This window comes from Rhinolophus sinicus, chromosome 18 (assembly GCF_057876585.1).
Source record: "Rhinolophus sinicus isolate RSI-liver-muscle chromosome 18, RSI-T2T, whole genome shotgun sequence".
Classification (NCBI taxonomy): domain Eukaryota; kingdom Metazoa; phylum Chordata; class Mammalia; order Chiroptera; family Rhinolophidae; genus Rhinolophus; species Rhinolophus sinicus.
The window spans coordinates 17032426-17057058 of record NC_142518.1 but is presented as its reverse complement, the minus strand read 5'-3'; the positions used below and the strand labels follow the sequence as shown (position 1 = coordinate 17057058).

General features: G+C 38.4%; 1 protein-coding gene across 4 annotated transcripts in view; it reads right to left on the bottom strand.

The window, feature by feature from the left end:
* The window catches only part of POLA1 (DNA polymerase alpha 1, catalytic subunit), a 313058-nt gene that overhangs the window by 236192 nt on the left and 52233 nt on the right, over positions 1-24633 (bottom strand). For all 4 annotated transcript variants that reach the window (XM_074324217.2, XM_074324218.2, XM_019757051.3 and 1 more), the window contains exons 11-21: positions 19874-19986; positions 19060-19176; positions 17784-17858; positions 16774-16912; positions 15872-16026; positions 12251-12335; positions 7956-8017; positions 6392-6481; positions 4376-4492; positions 2828-3003; positions 158-287 (exon numbers count right to left, since the gene is read on the bottom strand). In XM_074324217.2, the coding sequence (XP_074180318.2) occupies positions 158-287; positions 2828-3003; positions 4376-4492; positions 6392-6481; positions 7956-8017; positions 12251-12335; positions 15872-16026; positions 16774-16912; positions 17784-17858; positions 19060-19176; positions 19874-19986 (1259 nt within the window). The remainder of the gene's footprint in view (positions 1-157; positions 288-2827; positions 3004-4375; positions 4493-6391; positions 6482-7955; positions 8018-12250; positions 12336-15871; positions 16027-16773; positions 16913-17783; positions 17859-19059; positions 19177-19873; positions 19987-24633) is intronic.

Here is a 24633-nt window from a genome sequence, read left to right as displayed (position 1 = left end):
AACCAGTTCTTCATTTTACAAAAAAAGCCCAGCTTTCAGAATACAAGTCACTCATTTTATAAGCATGCATTTGGACTCATTATCATATAACAACTACCCCAAGCAAACACTGAATCCAACAGGAAATGCTTTTTCCCCCTTTCTAAGTTAAATTTACCATAATGTTCCCAGCGATGTTAGTGATCTGCAATGCTAATGGCAGAACATTTAGCTCACACATGATCTGCAAAATGAACCTGGCATCTTTCCAGGTGTGTTCCAACAGGTACAACAGATGAGATGGTTCACTGTACAGAAAAGAGCGAAACAGAATCAAGTAATTAAAAGAAACAATGACTACAACCAGGACTCCATAAAATATTACAACAAATTCCTGGTATCAGTAACTTCAGAGCAACAGCACCTTGCCCTTGGAAACAATTTAAGATAACCCCAGCAAGGAACTAGGAATTCATTCACACCATCAATCTCAATGCCATTCTCCAAAACACAAAAAGTCCCACAAAGACAAGGGGAAGTTATGTGTTAACTACAACCTGAAAACTACAACCTTTCACTCACTGCATCCGGCACGTAAGCTTCGCATGCCTACTATGTACCAGGCATTTGTTCTAGACGCTGGCTGTGACCCAGAAAGACAAAAATTCCTGTCCTCGCAGGGGAGACAAAGTATAAATAACAAATTAAATATATGGTGTGTTATATAATGCTAAGGAGAAAAAAATTAAGAAGCAAAGGGAATATTATATGTCAGGAACAGAAACTGAATTTTCAGTAGGAAACTGGGGAAGAGTTCAGAGAATAATTAGGTGTCTGAGGGAAGAGGATTCCAGGAAGACAGAATAAAACATTCAAAGGCCCTGCGCTGAGTGCGAATCTGACAGTTCTAGGACCAATGGCCGGAACAGAAAGAATGATGGAGAGAACAGTAGCAGAAAAGGACAGGGTTAATGGCAGAGAGACACATTGTACAGGACCTGGTAGGTCAAAATTAGGACTTTGGTCTCTACTCTGAATGAAACAGAAAATCACTGGAAAATTTTGAGCACAGTGCCATATCCGACTTAACTTGAGCAAGATAACTCTGGTTCCCAGTTTGAGGACAGACAGCAAGGGATCAAGGGGAAAAGCAAGGAGACCAGTGAGGAGGCTAACGAACGTAAGGCGCCGTCATGCAGGGCAAAGAGGGCGGGTCCACTGGAAGAGAAAAGTGCTCAGCTCTAGACACATTTTAATGCTAGAGCTGACAGGATTTCTTGATGAACTGAACATGGATGTCAGAGAGGAATCACAGATACCTCAGAGGTTTGGAGCCGAGGATGACTTGGGAGGTTTCCAGAAGTACTGGAAAAATAAAGAGTTGCCATTACTAAAGGAAAGACTACAAAAGGAAGCTAGGGGAGAAGATCAGGAGCTCAGTTTTTGAACAAGTTAATTTGGAGGTTCATATTACTGGACACCAAGTAGAAGAGGCAGTAGATACATGAGTCTGGACTTCAGGGGAAAGATCTAAGCTGAAGATATGCAGGTGGGAGGCATCAGCACCCACAGGGAGTGAAATACCTGGGGAGATCACTTTGAGAGGAAGCGCAGTCAGAAAGAGAAGCAGTCCAAGGACTCAGGAGGTATGGGCAGAAAACAAGGAGTGGCCAGAGGGGTAGAAGAAACCTTATTTAAGAAATAATCAAGCATACACTTCATAGATTGTCTAAATTATATATTCTGACACCTTCTGTATATATACATATAGTCACGCGGTGTAAAGTACAGCATAGGGAATGTAGTCAATGGTATAGTAACAGCTATATACGATGTCAGAGGGGTAGCAGACGGGGGGTTATCACTTTGTGAGGGGTGTAAATGTCTAATCATTATGTTGTTTTGTACACCTGAAACTAATACAAAAAATAAAAGTAAATTAAAAAAAAGAAATAATCAAGCACAAAGTTTCAGTTATGCAAAATGAGTAAGTTCTGAAGATCTAATGTACAGCCAGTGTGACTAGAGTTAACAATACTGTATCGTATACTTGAAATTCACTAAAGGGTAAATCTTAAATGTTCTGACCACACACAGAAAAGGTAATCGTGAGGTGATGGATATGTTAATTAGCTTGATTGTGGTGATTATTTCACAATGTACATGTATTTCAAAACATCAAGTTGTATACCTTTAATATCGAGGGTGCCAAAAAAATGTATACACACTTTAAGAGATGTTATCTATGCTCAAGCAGTAGTTTGCCATAATCAAAAGTATCTAGACACTGAAGGGAACTACGTTGAGCACCTCTTGTAATTGCAGAAGTCAAACGTAACTTGTATTCATCTTTTGTTATCGGTATATATCGAATATTACAATTAATACAGTTTTCTCCTTTCTTAAAATGTGTATACTTTTTTTGGCACCCTCTGTATATACAATTTTTATGTCACTTCTACCTCAGTAAACCTGGAAAAAAAGAAAAAAGTGCAGTAATATGTCTAAATAACTTAATTTTTCAGTATTTATATTTCCAAAATATTTCTACTAATTCCTGAATTAATGAATTAAGGGTGGAAACCTAAATATCACATCAATTTTCAAACCGCTCTTAGAAAACATCAAGATGGTGTTAAGTGAGGGAGACAGAGATAAACTGATCAAATTAGAATTCAAGAGGCAAAATAGTTCAAATTATTCATGTAATAGAGATGGTGGTGCTGACATGAAGACAATTTTCTGCTCCATGGCACCACACATTTCTGTCCCCCTCCAGCCTAAGGACGACAATGGTGTCTTCCTGTTGCTAATTTCAAGACACATGTTGAAGCATCCAGGATCATACCTGTACATATTTCGTACATTTTCCATTGAGATTACAACCCTTTCACTTTTCAGAATCTGTTGAACAAGTTCAGACAAATGGTAGCTTTTACAACGAATCAATTCCTTTGCTGAAATTTCCACATCACAGATCATTCGGCCACAGGTAGCATTTCTTTCACCAAATCCACTCCTGCCCTACAAGGGGAAGACAAAAAGCAAATCCTGACTGCATTTCACTCTAAGGAAAAGCAGACACTGAGAACGTTTTGTTCTAACTTGCTTTGAGGCTAGCCCAAAAAATTACAGTGATGAAACTCATGCTTCCATTCATCCACTCATGCAGTCATCAATCAAATATGTTTGAATGATACCATTCTAGGCATTCGGCATATATCAATGAGCAAAACAGAAAAGATTCCTGATCTCATTTGAAATATGCAGTAAAAAAAATAGATATCATAAATAAGAAATTACAGAGATTTAGGAGGTAATAAGTATATGGAAAAAGGAAAAATAGAGTAGGGTGAGAACAAGGAATTTGGGGGAGCTGCACCTTAAAAGCAGGGGTAGCCAGGGCAGACCTCACCACGAAGACACCATATAGGGAAACCCTTCAAGAGGGTAAGCAATCAGTAGTTAAGCAACTGTTCACATGAAGTATTCTTAACAACTCTAGTATCACCTCAAAGATGGGAATAAGGAAAGAGGCAAGAGCGGGGGACTCAATTCCAATCGGTAGCAACAGAATCCTCTGGAAAGCATTATAAAAGGTACAGATTCCTAAGTTCCCTGATGAGGCAACATGCCAAGTTTATTTATAAGCTTTAAGTAAAATAAGATTTCAAGACTGAGCAGTATCAGGTTTAGGAAATGAAGATGCTTCATAAAAAATCCACCAAACTCGCCACAAGTGAGGTAAGCAGATAGGATGAAAGTGCACGAGCTTTAGAAGTCAGGTAGTCCCGGGTTCAAAATCTCAATTCTTCCCCTTACTAGCTCTATGATCCTGAACAAGTTCTGTTACTGCTGTGAGAATGTACAAGAAAAATAGAGTGGGGGAAGCCAGATGGCTCAATTGGTTAGAGCGCGAGCTCTGAACAAGGTTGCTGGTTCGATTCCCACATGGGCCAGTGAGCTGCGCCCTCCACAACCAGATTGAAGGCAACAAGGTACTGCTGAGCTTCTGGAGGGGCAGCCGGATGGCTCAGTTGGTTAGAGCGCAAGCCCTCAACAACAAGGTTGCTGGTTCAATTCTCACATGGGTCTTTGTTCCCATCGCCTTCCTAAGGATCACACTCAGTGATTTCAGAACACTGTAGCTCTGCACTAAGGGCTAGTGCTTTAGTACTGCTGAAGTGGAGGTAGCATCCAGGTATATGTGCTGTCTCTAGATTCCAACAGCTGATTTGAAAAACCATCAGGGACTTTTACCAATAAAATGCTGGATTCAAAGGAAAAGATGCTTAGTGACAAAGTTAAGATGTCCTGTCACAAGACAACCAATTCCTAGTCAAAGAAGCATATAAAAAGTCAAATAAAGAAGCAAGATTTTGAAAACTATTATTACCCCAAGCTTTGGCATGTTCGATCGCTTCAGTCGACCTATCTTGGACCAGTAAGGAACTTTGCACACATTAATTCTCTGTAGTAACACTTCCAGTTCAAATCCATAAATATTATGACCCTAGTCAGAAAAAGAAGGCAGCCAATAACATTATTAAAAACACAAATTAGAGGATTTATCTTCATATGCATAGAATTTCTTTGCCCTTTCTTTTTCTGGTCTCTAATTGAAGGCATCATGAACTTACCTCCAACTGGGGTCCTTTCTTCTTCAGGAATGTATTCAGCAGCAGCATTCATTAGCCTTGACATTCACAAGGCTGCTAAGCAGATTGCTGGAATAAACTTTATCTCATCCTAATTGATGCAAGGTTAATATGCTGTCTTTTAATTTGCAGTTCAGGCCTCAGTCTCAGAGGCAAATGCAAATTTTAATGTCCGTACTTTTTACATGATCAGTGAAAGCTGTATTCAAACAATTCCATTTTACTTCCTTATAAACCAAGAACCCATCATTTACACAGACTTCTTAGAAAACTCAGGAACTGCATCTAGTTTCTTCCTAAAGAACTGAGTTCGAACACTACTGATTTAGACTCTTAAGGTGCAACAAAATAAATATATAACACCACTTGATAATTCAAATGAAAAACTTGTTAAAAACAAGGTAACAAAACTATACCAAGCAGAAAATATCTCAAAAATGTAACCAAATTCTCCACATCTGTCATGATAATTTCCATCATGTGAATAATATGGTTCGCTGCCTGTTTATTAAAAAATAAGGTGAAGTTTAAAATAAGTAAGATCAATAAATAGATTTATTGTTATTAATTTTAGTTAAAAATATATACCACTATATATTTCTGGCAGCTTTGCCTATTAAATGAAGAGACCCAAAGGAAGTGAGGATGCCTCATTTCCAAATTATCATGCCTGAAACCAGGGACTCAAACCCGTGTCTGATTCTCTCTTATATCGGCTCGGATTTCTCACTCCAACTTGGCTCTAACACCCTACGGCAGACCAGCTCCCCCTGCTGCAGTAAACATGGCCTTGGGGCCCAGGGGAGAGACTGCTAGTGGAGATTGGCTGAGGGCGTAGTGCTGAGCCAGAGCACGATGGTAGGGCACTGTGGATGAAGTCTTCCTAGCACTTTCAAGATGGGTCCTGAAATATCAGGGAAGTGGGTGCATGGACACTGGTGACAACCTACAGGTTCTCGGTATTTTGGCTATAACATCATCAAGAAAGGCGTCCAAGAGCAAAACCAAACGTGGAGAAATCTATGGTAAACATTTTTTGCAAGGCTTCAGTGTAACCAAATTACCAATAGCACATTTAAAATACTACTTTCCTCCAAAAAACTCAAAAGCACAATATAACTTGACTGATCTGTTAACCCAGAAAAAAAGAAAAAGGAAAGACTCCTATCTAGGAGCCTGTAAACTAAGGAAAGCCAGAGGAAGCATAAAGCAATATGTTGCTTTGTGACTCTTAGGAATTGGGACAAAGACAACTCAATGAATTATTACCTCTTGCTATCCTGTGGGAGCATACTCGATTGTCGAGAAAAGAAGATTCCTAGCCCTGAGCTCTCAAAGGAAGGTATCATAGAGATCCACTGAGCTCATAAAATTTTAAAATACTTCCATTTTAGGGACTGGCACCAAAGCAAGAGAAATAACTCTTGTGATAACTATATAGCTGGGCCACTGAGCCAAATTTTGGAGACCAACAGTGGACACAAGTTTACTTACTTATGGGCTGGTCTCTAAGTGTTAATAACTGGAGTGGCCTAAACTTCAACAATAATTCATAAGTTGCTTTTCAATTAGAAGAAAAAAACTATCTTGTAGTGGGCTGGGATTTTTCCTCCCTTTCTATTAGCAGAAAGTATCGCGATTACCACCAGTCCATAGGGTCATTTTCACTTTGAAAAGATTCTTTGCTACTCAAAAAGTACCAATCAAGTCACACTGAAAAGAACTTCCCAATGACATATCAAACATCTACTTACCACAATGATATCAGGATCAATTTTGTGAACTTTTGCAAGGAAAAAACCTAGCAGTGTTCTCTCTGTTGCAGCAACCTCAACCTTCACATTCTGTTAGATAAAAACAAACCAGTCACTTACTCTTTACTCTCAAGTATTACACCTTGGCTCCTTGTTCGAGCATGGTAAGGTTTAAAAGAAACCATCCAGCTCCAAACTACATGCAGCAATGAAATCTGCGATGCTAGGTTTTGCCTTAATAATTTCATGAAGTCTCTAAGGAGCTCATTCTAGTAATAAGCGTGTGAATGAAGCAAAATTTTAAGTGTTGAGCACTATCAAATACAGAAATGTTCCCCCATAGGGACACGCTTGTGCATCTGGACACATTTTATATCTAGCACATGAATCAGAGTATCTATCAAAAACATTACCTACTTTCTTACATAATCCCTGGTAGACTTCACTGTTTATGGATTTAGCACATAAAGAAATCCCATGGATTGTATAAACTAATTTCAAATAATGGTGTAAGAACCTATAAATAAGAAACTAGACTAAAAGCAAACATACATTTAAGAATTACAAATGTCTTAAATATAAATAACCTATCTTCATACAAAAGGCTTCCACTTGGATTACTAACTATAAATCAGGTATTCAAAAGATCCACTCTTATTAAGACTCTCTGAAAATGGAAGTTGATGGCTATATGTTTTCTACAAGTAGCTCGGCTAAAAAAAGCATCAGTTTGACTCTAACAGAATTTTCCTAGGTCATTCTACTTGGATAGGTAATTCAGGGCACTTCACAAGTAATAGCCTGGCCCAATAGGACCTCCAGGCTACTGGGCTTCTCAAGCCAATTTAAAATAAGTGGAACCTGACAAGGTTGCTAACTTTTAATTTTGTCAAGTGAGAACATTAAAATAAAAACCTACAAATTTACCAACATCTTTTCATAACAGAAACAACACACTCCACAAAAAGCAATACTTGACATTAAATATATTTACCTTTGTGAAAAACTCACTACATTATCCAATTCCCCACCCATTTTACTAAGGACCAATGGAGTATACTGGGAGTAAACTTCATGGAGTATACTGGAAGTTTAAAGATCACTGATCAATTGGAGCAAGTCTACATCAACTTTTCCAATACACGTCCGCTTGAATATCCACATTGTTCCCAACTTCACTTGGCTTTTAAGTTGGGAGGGGGGAGGGGAAGCGCAGCACTCTACCCTACACTCTCCTAAAACAGTAATCACATGATCATGCATGTTGGAAAAGCTTCCTATCAAACTAGCTAAAGGAGAATTTGAGCCTATCAATCTACTCAGACACTGCACAATCCCACCATTTTCAAGTGGTGAAACATTTAAACATTGATAAATAATGTTTCTAGCTTTGCATTTCTAGCATATTTTTAATGGGTTCATGGTATACTCCAATCTAGCAAGAATAAATCTACTCAATTAACAAATAAAATAGCCTGTTTCTACTAATCCACACCATCCTCCTTTTATCTTTCTAAAAAAATATATGCTCATATTTAAAAGGAATAAACAATGAGTTCTTTACCTTTTTCTTAATGACCTCACTGAAACCGTATGGAAAAATGCAGTCCTTTGGTTTAGACACAACTGTAAGAAGGAAAAAAAATAAAGATTCCAACACCCATCTTAACCAATTTTAAGTACATATACACTTCATTTTTATGAATGGAACCTGTCTTAAATATAAATTCCCCCGATCCCTAGAGTTAAGAGGATCAAGTATTTCCATTGGTCATGTTGGACCTCAAAAGAACAGCCAAAACAAATAATCCCAAAATTGGTAGGGAACCACAAAAGACCCCCAATAGCCAAAGCAATCTTGAGAAAGAACAAAAAAAACAGGAAGCGTCACCCTTCCCAGTTTCAAACTATATTGCAAAGCTATAGTAATCAAAACAGTATGGTATTAGCATTAAAACAAACACACAGATCAATGGAATGGAAAGGAATAGAAAGCACAGAAATAAACACACACAAATATGCATATATAGTCGATTAATTTATGACAAACAAACACACAGATCAATGGAATGGAAAGGAATAGAAAGCACAGAAATAAACACACACAAATATGCATATATAGTCGATTAATTTATGACAAAGGAGTGGAGAATAAATGGTGTTGGGAACACTGGACAACCACATGCAAAAGAACAGAACTGGAGCACTACCATACATCATACACAAAAATGAATTCAAAATGGATTAAAGACTTGAACATAAGACCTGAAACCATAAAACTCCTAGAAGAAAACATAGGTGGTAAGCTCCTTGACATCAATCTTTACATTTTTCAGATTTGATACCAAAAAGAAAGGCATCAGAAGCAAAAAAAAACCAAAAACTGGGACTACATCAAACTAAAATGCTTCTGCACGGCAAAGGGAGCCATCAACAAGATGTAAAGACAACCTACCAAATAGGAGAAAATATTTGCAGACCATACAACTGATTAGGGATTAATATCCAAAATATATAAAGAACTCATACAACTCAACATAAAAAAAACCATAAACAAATAATCCTTACCCTCTGGCAACCACCAAACCATTGTCTGTGTCTATGAGTTTCTGTTTCTCATTTGTTTGTCTTGTTCTTTTGTTGCTTTTGGTTTATATACCACATATCAGTAAGGGGGTGGGGGGTGGGAGATGAGGGTAAGGGGGATCAAATATATGGTGATGGAAGGAGAACTGACTCTGGGTGATGAACACACAATGGGATTTATAGATGATGTAATACAGAATTGTACACCTGAAATCCATGTAATTTTACTAACAATTGTCACCCCAATAAATTTAATAAAATTAAATTAAAAAAAAAACAAAAAACAAAAAAACACAAACAAACAAACAATCCGATTTTTAACAAAAGGGCAAAGGATCTGAATAGACATTTTTCAAAGAAGACATATACATGGCCAACAGGTACATGAAAAGGCATATACATGGCTCAACATCACTAATCATCAGGGAAATGCAAATCAAAACCATAAAGAGATATCATCTCATACCTGTCAGAATGACTACAATCAAAAAGACAAGAAACAACACGTGCTGGCGAGGATGTAGAAAAAAGGGAACTCGATGCACTGTCGGTGGGAATGTAAATTGGTGCAGCCACTATGAAAAACAGTATGGAGGCTCCTCGAAAAAATTAAAACTAGAACTACCATATGATCCAGAAATTCGACTTCTGGGTATTTATACAAAGAAAATGAAAACACTAACTCAAAAAAGATACATGCACCCCTATGCTCATTGCAGCATTATTTATAATAGCCAAGATATGAAAGCAACCTAAGTGTCCATCAATGGATGAATGGATAAAGAAAATGTACTGTGTACACACACACACACACACACACACACACACACACACACACACAGAAGAATATTATTCGGCCATAGAAAGAAGGAAAGCTTGCCATTTGTAACAACATGGATGGACCTTGAAGGCATTATTTAAGTAAAGTAAGTTGGAGAAAGACAAATACCATATGATTTTACTTACATGTGGAATCTAAAAACAAAAATAAACTGAGTTCATAAATACAAAAACAGATTGGCAGTTGCCAGAGGTGGGGGTAGGGTGGGTGAAAGAGATGAAGGGGGTCAAAACATACCAACTTCCACTTATAAAATGAATAAGTCATAGGAATATAATGTATAGCATGGCAACTCCAGTTAGTAATATGACACTGCATATTCGAAAGCTGCTAAGAGATTGCATCTTAAAAGTTCACATCACACAAAAAAATTAAGTACGTATGGTGACGGATGTTAACTAGACTTACTGTGGTGACTATTTCACAATATATACAACTATCAAATCATTAAGTTGTACACCTGAAACTCATATAATGTTATATGATAACTGTATCTCAATTTTTTAAGTTTAAAAGATTAAATCTAGAAGAAAAAAAAAAGAACAGCCAAGCACAGAACCCTAAGGCCCTACAATGGTAAAAACTGCTTAGATGAAACATTTGCTATCCATCTAAATCAAAATGGAAGATGTGTACCAGTCTTTCCCAAAGGAAATCCCCCACCACTAAAGCCTCAACCAGCATACAATGGAGAAACGCAGCTCAACCTACACAAAGTTAGAAAAGTAAAAACGACCAAAGTGTCCCACTGTGCTACATACAAGTTCCTTGCCATTCACAATAGCTGTTCACACAGAGGAGGTAAAAAATGTATATTGAAATGAACTAATGACTGCTCTCTCCCACATATTTTCTAGGTTATTATCATCTTGTTCCACGTATTCCACCCCATTTACAGGGTAAATCTTTGATAATCATTTCACAATATAGGCAAATCAAACCATCATGCTGTATACCATAAATTTATAGTGATGTACAGGTAACCCCCGTACAACATGGCACTCCTATAACAGTTTCGCTCTAACACAGTTCGAGAATGGGGGAAAACACTCGTATAACACGGCATCCTAGAACACCATTTCACTCGAACACAGTTTGAGAATTAGAGAAATCCCCGAACAACATGGAGCGTAATAAGAGCTTTTAAGAACAAAAAATATCTCATTCGAAATTAGGGAAACCCCCGAATAACACGGAATGTAATAAAAGCTTTTAAGAGCAAAATATATCTCATTTGGAATTTTTCATTCGAGTGTGGATGTCACATCAGATTTGACTGCAGAATTTTAAAATTTATTAGGATTTTAAATCCATTTTGTTCATGGAGTATTAAGTTAAGAGGATGAAAAGATAGCTTGTCAAAAAGAAAATGCCCTCGGTTAATGGTGCTTAGCAGTGATGATGAAGAAAACATTATTTAATACAAATTAATACGTTATACTTTTGGAGAAAATAGCTTTAATAAAGATATTTCTCTTAATTATAAAAATATAATAGTATGTTTTTTTAAAATTTTTGGAACCTAACCCCCTTTTTGTACTAGTTCTTTGTTTTGTATAGCATGGATTCACATAACACGGCATTTTTTTTAGTAACCTAACAACCATGTTATACAGGGGTTACCTGTAGGTCAATTATTTCTCAGTAAAACTAGAAAAAAGGTAAAACTTCACAATACAGCATACTTCCTTGTCTGCTTGTTTCCCTAGTCCCCCTTTTCTAACACCCAAGAAACCAGACAGGAGATGCTACCCCAGTTAATGTCTGTTTCTGGGATGGAAAAAAAATCCCCAGGAAGCACAACAGATCAACAGTGCTATACCTTTTTAAAAAACAAAAATGAAAACAAAGTGGTTATTCAACTGGGTAAGCTGTCATCATGGAATATGCCAGAATCCTCCTTGGAGACTGACTCATGGTATGCAGAATTCTGTGGGAGGGTTTCACCCACTGAATTACATGCATAGCACAACCAACACCCATTTGATATTACTGTGACTCCTCCCAAATAGGCAAACATTCATTTATTCCTTGGCATCTTCCCTCATCACATAGAAAATTTTGGCCAGGCTTTTATGATGGGTTTTTAGGACAACATCATGAAAAGAAAATAGTTAAAGCATAAGTTTGACCCAGGAAAACAAAACTACTCCGTCCCAATAAAGTAACCATTGGAATAGAAAAAAGATATCAAACTCCTCCTGACTTCTCCTAGAGCAAAATAAACCAGCTGAATGAGAGGCAACCGATCCAATAAAACTTAGTGTCCACAGCTGGAAAAAACAACAACTTAATATGCACTTACTACTCTTGAAAACATTTTTTTTAATTCTTGAAAACATTTTTTTAAAATGTTTTTCTCCAGCAGCTCAAGGAAAAATAAGAAAAACTACCAAGGCATTAGTAAACCAGCTGAAAAACAAAATACATACCACAGAAGTGGGACTGAAAGGGAGGCTGTGGCGGTGCTTTATCTAATGCAAAGCTGTAATGGACCAAAGCTGCCACAGCAATAATCTGCAAAGAAAGGAGGGAAAAAAACATCACTTAGCAGACACCTACTATGTATTCTGTATATTCAACAAAACCACCAAGAATATCAAAAGATATTAGTGCATATGAATATAAAAGATTTTAGTACATATGAATATTTTTAACTTTTTTGTTATGAAAGTGTTTAAAAAAATAAAAAATAGAATAAAAATCAACTCTCATATACCCATTATCCACCTTCAAGTATCAACTTATCTGTAGCCCTATCTACTTCCCGACGCCCCCAAGATTATTTTGAAGCAAAGCCCAGACCTATCATTTTATCCAAAAATATTTCAGCATGTATCTCTAAAATAGTTTCTCAAACTGTGGACATCTTAGGCTGAGTAATTCCTTGTTGTGGGGCCATCCTGTGCATTGTGGGATGTTTAAGCAGGATCCCTGACTGCTAATAGCACTGCCCCCCACCTCCCATCCCTGAGTTGTGACAACGAAAAATGTCTCCAACATTGTCAAATGTCCCCTTGAGCATAAAATCTCATCCCATTGAGAATCACCACTTTAAAAAATAAGAAGTTTAAAAATGTAATACAATCATCTCATCTCATACAGTTAACAGTGATTCCTTAAATTCATTAAATATTCAGGCAGGATTCCAATTTCCATGTTTTCCCAACAATCTCAATTTTACTTACCAAATAAGGTCTATACTTTGCAAGTGGTTGATATGTAAAACTATAGCTACAACCCCTTCCCACCTATTACTTCCCTGCAATTTATCTGTTGAAGAAACTGGGTGGTTTGTCCTATAAAGTGCCCCATAGTATGAATTTCACTGCTTATATCACAACATGGTCCTGTTTCTGTACTGCCTATAAATTCACATTTAAATCTAAACATTTGATCAAAATCGGGTTCAATTTTTTGGCAAGAATACTTTAGAGGTGCTACTGATTACTTCTACCAGAAAGCACAGGCACATCACGTATGGTTATCTCTATTTTAGTGACATTAGCAGCCACTGGGGACCAATCATTGCCTAGATGCATTATTTCATTAGGGATTGCAAAGTGGTAATATTCAACTTTTCCTTCATCATTTATTAGCTGGAAACCTATAAAAAAGAAACTTGCCCTCATCCATTATTTAGTCAGCTAAGGTACAGTATGTGTTCAAAAACGTCAAGATAAATATTTCAATCCCTTTTTTATTTACCCGTTTTCACAATGAGTTGGTTCCCCAGCTTCATTCACAGGTGACCAATGTGGTAGTGTTAGTGTTTACAAGATCATTTGAACTCATGTGTTTCAATCTGTTGCAGTTATTTTCATCAGTGCTCAAACTGTCCCATCTCAGGCCAGAAGGAAACTCGTCAAGTTGACTCCTGAGTCCTTCTGACATATCTTCAGTAGATTTTAACAGCACCCTTGCTTTCTAGTGTAATAAGATGTTCCAGGCTTATCTTGGACATTTCCTGCCCTGAAACAGCCATTTCTCCACAGAGCCCAACTTCCATTATTGGGAAATGGTACTGAAACCTCACTCTAGGAGCTAGAGGACGGATACATTTTTAAAAAACTAATTAAACCTTCCCTAAACACTTAACTATTAACTGTGGCCATCTACTGTATTAACTATTATTAAAAGATCAAATCACATACTAAAACATAAAAAATACTACCCAAATTCTGCTGTTAAAAGATTCCCATCAATGTCAAAAGAACTTAGAAGTAAACATAAAGAAGGTCCCACTGATCAAAGAGAAACAAATTTAAGCATCAAAAATAACAATAATGAATACAATAGATTGGAATATACTGAATAGGTATAAAACCCATGAGTTCATAACGATGTTCCACAAAAGAGGAAGCAAAAATAAGAAATGACAAAAATAAATAAATCATTGGTCAACACTGCATTATAATGTAAGTACCCAACTTCCTACTCAGAAAATTGGCAATTAAAGAGAAAGAAGTACGCATTTACCTTATATCTTTCTTGTATAAACTATTGCACCATAACCAAACAGTGCTGGTTAATGGGGAAAATTTTATAAAATATTTAACTAATAAACATTGTAATATTTAACATGCTTAACTAATAAACATGGAAAGGATGACAGAACCAGAAAACCATCATTTTACAACTCTTAATGAACTAATTAATTCAGGCAAAAATCATTAACAAATGAAGCCACTAGATCGGTGGTTCTCAACTGGGAACAATTTTGCCCCCCACAGCCCAGGGGACATCTAGAGATGTTTGGAGGCATTTTGGGTTGTCACAACTAGAGGGGTGGGGTGCTAGCAGCATATAGCAGTAAAGACCAGGGATACTGCTAAACGTCCCACAATGCAGAGGATAGCCCCCACAACAAAGAATTATACAGCCAAACATATCTGTAGTACCAATGTTAAAAAACCCTACATTAGATGAAACCTTGAACAGACTAATAAATCAGCCCCACTAACAGTGGTTTAACCAGACATATGTCTGCTGATGTGATACAATATGAAGTCCACTGTACCACCTATAAAGTATTTTGCCCAAAGGAGTCCAACCTGAATCTATCTAGCAGGGGTCACTAACCAGCAGGGGTCAAATGCTTTTTCTATAAAGGACCAGATAGTAAATCCTAGGCCTTGCAGACCATATGGTCTCTTGTCATAGCTACTGACTGTCTCCGCAGTACAAAAGCAGCTGTAGATAACATGCAAAGGAACAGAAATGCTGTGCTCCATGACACTATTTAGAAAAACACTCGGTAGGCTGGATTTGGCCTCCAGGCCATCGTCTGCCAACCCCTGGTCTAGAGGAAGAAGTCCAATGACACCATGAAGCAAACAAATACAGAAAATGGGACATTTTACAAGACAACCAACAGTTACTCTTCAATAAGTCAAAGTCACTGAAAAAACTGTAGGGGGTGGGAGGGAGCTGCTCCCATTTAACACAGATTCAAGAGACATGAAATTAAACGCCATCTGTGAATCTTGTATGAATCTTGATTCAAATAAACCAACTGTTAAGACATTTTTGAAAAACAGAGTCGTGCATATGGACTGAATAGTTTAGATTATATCAAGGAATCACTGTTAATGGTATTAGGTGTGATAATGGTATTATATAAGAAAGCGTGCATGCTTTGAGAGATGCATACCAAAGTATGCAGTGACACAAATGTCTCAGATTAGCCTTAAAATACTTCAGGAGGACAAAAAAGGAGGGGGGAATAAACACGTATGACAAAATCTTGCTAACTGTTAAATATGAGTGATTTGTATATGGGAGTTCATTAAATTATTCTTTGTCCATTTAAAGTTCTCCGAAAGAAAAAAGTTAAAAACCAAACAATAAAAATAAGTCCGGCAATTTAAGTCTTAAAAAACAACAACTTCATATCAGACAAATTCAATTTATTCTCCCAAATGCAGTTTGGTAGCAAACGAATATTCTTTCCCCTTCCAAAAACCACAACTTTCCCTTGCAGAAAAGCTGTACAAGGTCAGGCAAGTGTCTGCGTCTAAAGCATATGTACAAACTCTGTCCTATTTCTTTACCTCATTTTGATGTGTCTTTGCATTCTGCATTGTCTTCATGCTGAAAGACATCACCACAAGTGGAGGAGGACCGATGTCCTTAATCACGTTCACCAGGACTGGTTTCAAAACCATTGCCTCAACTTTACACCAACTAATCGGGGGATTCAAGAGTTCTAAAAGAGAACGGATACAACAGATCGATAGCCATTTCCTAAAAAGGAAAACTACTATCATTAAGATATCTGTGATTAACTGAAAAGGTCTTCAATCCCATCTTCTAATAAGAAAGTCTTATAACATCTGATAATAAGCCACATTATTGGATTGTATGCAAATCCTTGTGTGTATACACATATATGTGTTCATTTTTCTCGAGAAAAGGTCCATAGCGTTCATCTGATTTTCCAAAGAATCCAGGAGCCAAAATAGGTTTTTAAAATAAAAAAAATAAGAAAAACACTGCCTTGAAGAAATTGGAAAACATTTTTAAGAGAATCATGAAGACAAAACAAGTATCACAGATGCAAATACCGAAAAACATCAGGCAAAAGACCAAATGAGCATTAGTCACAGTGGGCAGTGATGTCCACCCCCCTCCTGGAGGTCAGCCGTTAACTACGTTCAACAGCTGGGCCGTATCAGCCAGGTCAGAAGTTCAAAGGGACGCAGCACAATGAGGGATGTGACCAAATACCACCTGGGCAAACTATGGCCTCCCTCCATCTACACTGCCAGGCATGACAGCGAAAAAGTGATTCCAAACATTTTCCTTATACTCACTTAAGGAAAACCTTGAGAAAGAAAATGTTAGAGAAGGAACTGGACACACTGAAATAAGTAGGCCAATTCCCTAACTTCCCTCTTAAAAACTACATCTATCAGCAATTTACTTAGCGTTCTGAAAGTAAATTTTTCCTTACGTGGATTTTTTACTTCGAGCCAACAAGGTCCTTTGATCTTTCTGTTCATCAAGAACAGCTCCAAGCTGGATGTGTTAGTCCCAAATACATGAGAAAAAGTTTCTCCTTTCAAATTCTGAGGAAGCGGTGGTATTTCAGCCTGAAAAAGGCAAAGAAGAAAAAAATCTTTTTGGTTTAAAACTATTACTTCACATTTTCCAAAGTCTATATTTGAAATAAACAAAAGCCTCTCTATGAAGCACTAGAAGAAACTCCTTTTATATATATGAAATGTCATTTGCCACAAATGAAATCCAAAACAATTCACAGTAGGAAACAAAAACAATTCACAATGACAAAATAATGCATCTTGATGACACCCATTAGAAGAAAAATAGGCCAAAGAGGATTTCTGTCCAGAGCTGTACATGCCTTACTGATAAAGAACAGCCAAATAAGTACCACTGCATTAGAAGAATGAAAGCAAGTGAGTGAGTCTCATTCAAAATGCTTCCATGGTACATTTCATCACCACTGTCAGAAACATGTCTTAAAAGTTCCTTTTACCAACATCGTGGGATCAAAACACTAGAACAGAGGTAAAAAAGGAGGTTAAGGTCCAGTTAATTAACATCCCACAGCAATGACCCTGCCTGTCACTGGAGCAAGAGCAGCACTATAGCGACACTACTGACGCTCTCCTCTCACCTTTCTACTGCTCAGAAGGGACACTTCAACAGACTAATGATGGTCAACTCCATCATGTGGCACTCATTCCACTTGACAAACAGTTGTGCAGTTTCAACTTATTTCTTTAAAGATGCATACTTGAAAGCAGAGAAAAGCAGTATAACCTGTGGTCTATGTATTTAAATTTTTATCCATTTTAATTATTCATTACTGTAAGCCCACTTCAATGAACTGGGGTCTCAAGGAGCTCTGCTAACACTACAGGAAAGTCAACTGAAATTTCAGAAATAGAAAAATGTCATTCTCAGCCAAAGCCCAGTCATTTTCATTGTTTGACTTACCGAGTATCTAACTTCCAAGTACTCGGATTTTTCTGGAATATCAGGTATCTCAAAAGCATAGTTCTTTTCCACTATCTGAGGAAGCAGATATTTTGAAATCATTAAGACAAAACTTTTCACAAAATAAATTAATAAGCATTATATACACGATGCATGTCCCTGTATTTACTCATTAGGAATCTAGCATCCTTATGGAACATAAAGGTAAATAAAGCCAGAAAGACACCCATTTGCCCTTTCAACTGGGACTAAAACACCCAGTGACAAAATGCTAAAAAGACTTCTCTTAGACGCTGAAGAGGTTAAAACTATTTACATTCAAGAGGGGCAATAAAAGATTACAATTTTTTACAATGGCAATGCATTAAATCATTTCCTACTCTGGTATTATGCAACTCTATCTTGCTAGAAAAATTAGTGAGCATAATTTTAGCTCATATTTACTGAGTGTTTGTTAATAACCTAATATAAATTGACTTAAGCCTTCTAGCAACTCTTGAAATAAGGCCCCACTTCTCAGGTGAAGACACAGGCCCAGAGAAGTCACTTGGTACTTGTCCAAGGTCACATACTTAGGAAGCAGTAGGGCTAGGATTTAATGCACAAAATTGTCTGGCCTTAGCACCTATGCTCTTCACCACTACACCACATTGCTTTTAGAACGTTAGACACTTGATCCATCAGCCATCATCCAAAGCTCAAACAGTGAAGACCGTTAGGCTCATCTTCAGCAACTCAACCCTCCCTTCATGGCAAGCACTGTTAACAGCCAGTAGACTGAGTGAGTTACAGTTATGTCCAAAGGCATCACTATTGCACAAATCAGTATCTTGCAATTGATCAACATCTATTACACGAACAGAGGACTTCTATTCTATCCGAATAGCATCACAGTCCTTGATTTTTAAAGATAAAACCTTACTTAACCTTCTGACTAAGAGTACTTGGCAATAACTAATATAAACAAGATCAGAACAGTTTCTTCTCCATTTGGGAATAAGAGCACAAGATATGCTGCAAGTACTGGAAGCAATTACTTTGCTATAAATTGTCTTTCTATTCAAATTAATGAACATTATTTTATAAGCAGTTCAAAGAAAAGGAAAAATATTTTTGCAAATCTAACATTGATTTGATAGCTATGAAATTTCCATTCGATGAATTATAGCCACACAGAGGGCCTTTTGCACAAAGAAGGCATGCAATAACTACTTGCTAAATGAGAAAATGAACAACTAATATTTAGAGCTCGAAAAAATTATTACCAAATACAAACCTTGGACTTGAACTTCATAATTTTATATTTTGTTGCTATTTTCTCATCAAATTCATCATAGACATCCTTCATTGTAACTGGAGTTCCTGTTTCTTTCTCTGTGTCTAGATCAATTTTCTGCTCTCCCATGGAGAGGGGAGGAAAAAAAAAAAGAGTATCTATACATAGATCTTTTCAACTACCAGAAACCCAGGTCTAAATCAATTTTCATCTTCACCCATTTAAACATTTAATAGAACAGTCTTACAGGTGAGTTCAAAGGTACAAACAGACCCAAAAATATACTAAACCCAATGCCCAATTCCTCCCAATGGCACCAGAAAAGCAAACCAGGGATAAAGACAATGAATCCTACAAAATGGGAGAAGAGTGTTGTAAATTCTGACAACTAATCTTCCCAGTTCAACTCAGATGGGGAGGGTCTGGGTTTGGGAGGGGACTATGGATGTTAAGTCCCAACAAAACAGGAGAAGCAAATGTAACTGACCTTGTTACATAGCCGTGGGTGAAATGGTACTGCTGCCTATATAGCAAAAGCATGAAAACGGCCATATACTCCCAACCCCGATTACTATGGAAATGAGGGGTGAGGGGAAAGATTGCATCATATACTAAAACTCAGATACTTTTACACTCTAACAAGTTTTACTCCATTCCTCTACTTTTCTCATGGAGCTGCTGACAATCAGTGGTCCCTAGGAAGGCAGCAAGAAAAAAGCATCAAGGTTGTGGAATTCACATCCCCGTTGAAGAAAAGGGCTGGTGGCAGAACAGAGAACACACTTGGAATTAGAAGCTAATCATTAACATTTACCGTTTCACGGGGAAGGAAGTAAAGCGTTCGCTCAATGTTTTTCACCATAACACAACAGCTCACATGGGTCTTAGCAGATTCGATCCAAACTTTACCAAACAGAAATACCACACCTAAAAGAATAAGAGAAAAACATGAGAAAAGAAACATTTCAATTAGATCACATTAAAGGGGCGCTATAAAGGCTCAATGAATGTGTCCACACATTTATGCCTTCATGACGTCATTTTTTACAGCAAATTTCTATCTGATGTCCACTCCCCACGACCAGTTCCTTTACTCAGTACTTACGCCATACAACAATACCATACTGGTAAAATCTATGACCACAAGAAGGACAGGGGACAGAATCATTTTTGGTGTAAACATTTTCCCTAGAATTAGGGAGACATCCCAGGTTAATGGAGACAAATCTTGATTATCAGGGAGACATCCCAGGCCTCAGCAGACACACCTGGGGAACTGAAACACCCCAGGTCATTGTAGAAACCCCTGGGGAACTGGGGGACATCCCAGGTTAATGTAGACACACCTCGAAAATGAGGGAGACATCCAAAGTCAGTGTAGGGAAAAAAACAAAAAATAAAAAACACCTTTTCCCTCGAACCAGGATTACCCACATTGAGAAACAAAAACAAAAAGCAAACTATTCTCCAACAAATCTCATATTTAAACCTCTGGTGAGAATTCTGAGAATTAATGAATTCCTTTTTAGCACTTGTACTTACCAATAAAAATTAACATTTATGTATAGGATAACTATGTATGATACATCAGTATTTTTCTATATGTAAAATTATGCTTGGGAAAAACATAATTCATCTCATATATCTTATTTTATATAATAATACGTATCTCATAATAGGGTTCAACTATCATCCCCTATTTCACTCTTTCTACCTCACAGATTACTGAAGACACCTGGTTAGATAGTGTTCCTTTCTCTTCTAGTTTGGCTTAACAAGTGGTCTAATAACCAAATCGGCAGACATACTGCTTTTGAGATCGCTCTGTAATGTAGACCACAAAGTAAAAACAAGCCTTTCTAGACATCTAGTCATTGTTGATGAACACTGGCCATCAAGACAGGGCTCCAGAGATTTGTGAGTCAACCTAAGAGATGGTCACTGTGCAAAATCCTGGGCTCCATGAATAATTAGACAGCAGTAATCAACACAGCCACTCAACACGGCCACTTGTCTGAGACACTAAGAAAATTCTGGCACGTGCAAAGGCTACTGTTCCCAAGGCCAATTACTCCAGTTTCTTCACAAGATAGCTCATCAGTGCTTCCTTTTGTAATTCGTTCTAGTAGAAATAAGACCATCTAAGAATTTTCATTTCTGCAGATGATTAAAATTATTACATTCTTGTATGATTTTCAGCTGGGGGGAAGGAGGCAGGTGGGAGGAGATAGGGGAGCGGGAAGGGAGTGTGGGGATGATTTAAAAAAAAAAACTCACAGTAGCACAGAAAATTAAAAGTCATCCTCACAACAGTTAGAGATGAAAAAAAAAATTCCATGCAAAGAAAAATAAAGACCCTAATATTGGATTCAAAGATTCAAATAGCTCATTTTACAGTCAAACTAATATCACACTTCATGCAACACATTTGACACTGTTTATGCCTCATTTGCCACAAAAAGATCATGGTAAACAAAGATTACATTCCCCCGAAAGTTACTAGCTGAAACCAGGTGCAGTGAGGATTATTCAACCTTGAAAAAGTCATAATGAAAACAGGATATCTTCCCATATGCAAAGAGTAAGATTCTTTTCATAATTATGGAGCATTCAGCAACAACTGACTTACTTAGAATCTGGAAGAAAGTGAGAGACAATAAAAGGGTCTTTGGGAGTACTTCGTTTTTATTAGCAGCATTGATTTCACCTAAGCTCGGTGATCATTACCTGCTATCACGATGGAACTGTTCAACTCTCAGAGATTAAAGGGCTTTTTAAAAACCATCTTATTTAATCCGCTGGCATCAATCACAGAGGACACAACCTGAGAAGTACCACGGAAAGCAGAGTGGACTGAGGCTGAGAAGCCCAGAACTCGGCCACTGAAGAGCCGACCACTTTATTTTTAGAGCCTCAGTCTGTTCCTCTATAAGGGAATAACTAGACTAAATGATCTGAGGCTGCACTAGAAATTTCCTTTTACCTTAGCATTTGGAAGATAGAACAATAATACGTAGGTACCTCTTTCAATTGCAAAATGTTTCCCAATAGTGATTGAAAGGCCTATCCATGAGTACGGTCAGTTACCAGGAATTCAACAATACATATAAATTGGTTGCTTTGCAAATATAATTGTGCTTCAATGCGTCAATTTTAACTTCCAACGCCTATTACTATACAGACCAGCACTAGCTGAAATTTCTGTGACGACAGAATTCTGTCTGTATCTGTGCCATCCTTGGATGTGGTAGCTACAATAGCACATGTGGCTACTGGGCACTTGAAATGTGGCTAGTGGCTGAGAAAATTCCTTTTAGTGAATTTAAATTTAAAAGCTACATGTGGCCAGTGGTTACCACAGTGGGACAGTGCAGCTCTAGATCCTTACCCTTGCAAAACAATGCTGTTTTTTAATAAGTATCAACTGGTAAACAAAAGATGGTAACAGTAAACTCATTTTCACACAGGAAAGAAAGGATGGTTGTTGTTCCTTAGGTTGTAATCCTTGGCAATTGACACTGGCAATCTTGATGTTTAGATGCAGATTAATCTAGGGGGTGGGGCACCATCCACTTCTGTGTTACCTAGTCTTACCCCAACACTGCTACAAGGCTTCAAAAGGCGAACTCAGTATACCAGCAAATGCTACTCTGGTTCTCTGAAACCTTTCCCGTGTAGCTACAGTACCGTCAATCACTGTGCAGTTTATTTCAATGAACATTTATTAAACACCCACTGTATGCCTGGCATCATGCTGAAAGCTGGAAATAAAAGGTCCCAGTCCTCCAGGAGTTAAAAGGCTTGGGGGGAAAGAAAAACACCGAATCGGATCTTTTCAAAATTGTATGACAAATGCTACGATGGGAAAGGGTACGATGGGGTCACAGAGAAAGGACGCTTAGGCCAGTCTGGAGGATTAGGAGACTCCAGGAGATGACACCTGGGCTGAGCCAGGTGAGGGCATTCCAGTCACACAAACAATGAGTCAAGAAAGGGACATGGTATAAGGAGCAGCAGGTACAGACAGGGAGCCATTTCTAGGGCACAAAAGTCATGCATGGCAGGCATCAGCCTTTACGTTGTGGGCAGTAGCCACTGAGGATTTTTCTAAACGAGGAAATGACATGGTCAGAGGTACCCTTCTGAGCAATGGCTCTGGCCAAAACATGGGGGATGACAGCTGAAGGATCAATTAGGAGGCTGGTGCGATGGCTTCTATAGGCAAAAAGGAACCAGCGGTGGCAGCTGTGAGGAGAAAGAGCAGACAGCTCGTCTACCTTAGGAGGAGAAAACTAGTAAGACTTGCTGAGGGAAGTGAGGATAAGGGGCAACCAAGGCAGGCTCCCAGGTTTTGGGTTTTGATGAGACCATGAACCATGACAGAGAATCAAATCCACCATCGAGCAGGTGCAGCAAAGACAGGCAGCAGCAGGGGCAGGGCAGGCCTTTCCCGTCGCACAACCCTAACGAGCATCACTCACAGCGCCGTGCCCCACAGGTCCCATGAAGCCCGTGTGAAAATGGTGCCCCCTGCAGCTGTACAATGGGGTGGCCTGGGTTTTGACAATGGGTGGGAAATACTTGCTCAGCCTCATGGGATCACACTTGGCAGCCTTTCTGGCGCTGGCGAGTAGCAAAGAGGTAGTCAAAGAGGTGAGAGGGTCTAACCAAACTGTCTTATCCCAGCTAAAATAGGTAAGATACCATTTCTAAGGTCGCTTGTATCTCTACCTGACAAACTAACACATGGCAGTAGCAACTCAAGCGTCTCTGCAAGCGCGGACCTGCAAGCGCGGACCTGCAAGCATGGATGTATTTGCGAAGCTGAAGCTGAGAGGCTGAAGCACATGAACGCCTCTGCCTCCCCTCTGAGAGACCATTAACATCTTTCCAGTTAAAGTCAATGCCTGAGTATCTTTAAGGTAAACCTGGCCTCCAAGTCTGACGGGTAATACCTACGCTTCTAATTCATTCACTTTCTTTACTGACATCCAGACACTCCCTCTATTTTCACCAGATGCAGCCTCCAGGAAACCACTTTGAAAAATAGTTTGCATCTACCCTCAGACCCAACAATGGATTTGAATAAAGGCAATTCTGTTTAAGGGTGTATACTGTATTTTACATTAATCCGACAGACCTTGTCACGCCCAGTCCCACGGTGAAGAAGGGCTCAAAGGGGCACAAAAGGCAAGTGGAGGGCCTCCTGGCTTTTGTGAGTCAGAACTCACAGCATCAGCACAGTCAGAGGAAGACCTGGGAATCATCCTTGGTTCCTCCTTCCTGTCAACCTCACATCAATCCCTCAGCAGGTTCATGTCAAAATATAGGTTAAATGCATTACTTCTCTCCTCTCCACAGCCACTAGTCCACATAACTAGCTTGTCTACCCTGGACTGACTGATATCCAGGGCTTCCCTACTTCCCCACTCCAGCCCCAAATCACACGCGCGCGTGCGTTTTTCACCACACAAACTAGCGGGTTCCGATTAAAATGTACACCCAACCATATGATCACCACCCCACCCACCCTGCCAGTACTTAAAATCTTCCACCACCTCCCCACCACTTTTA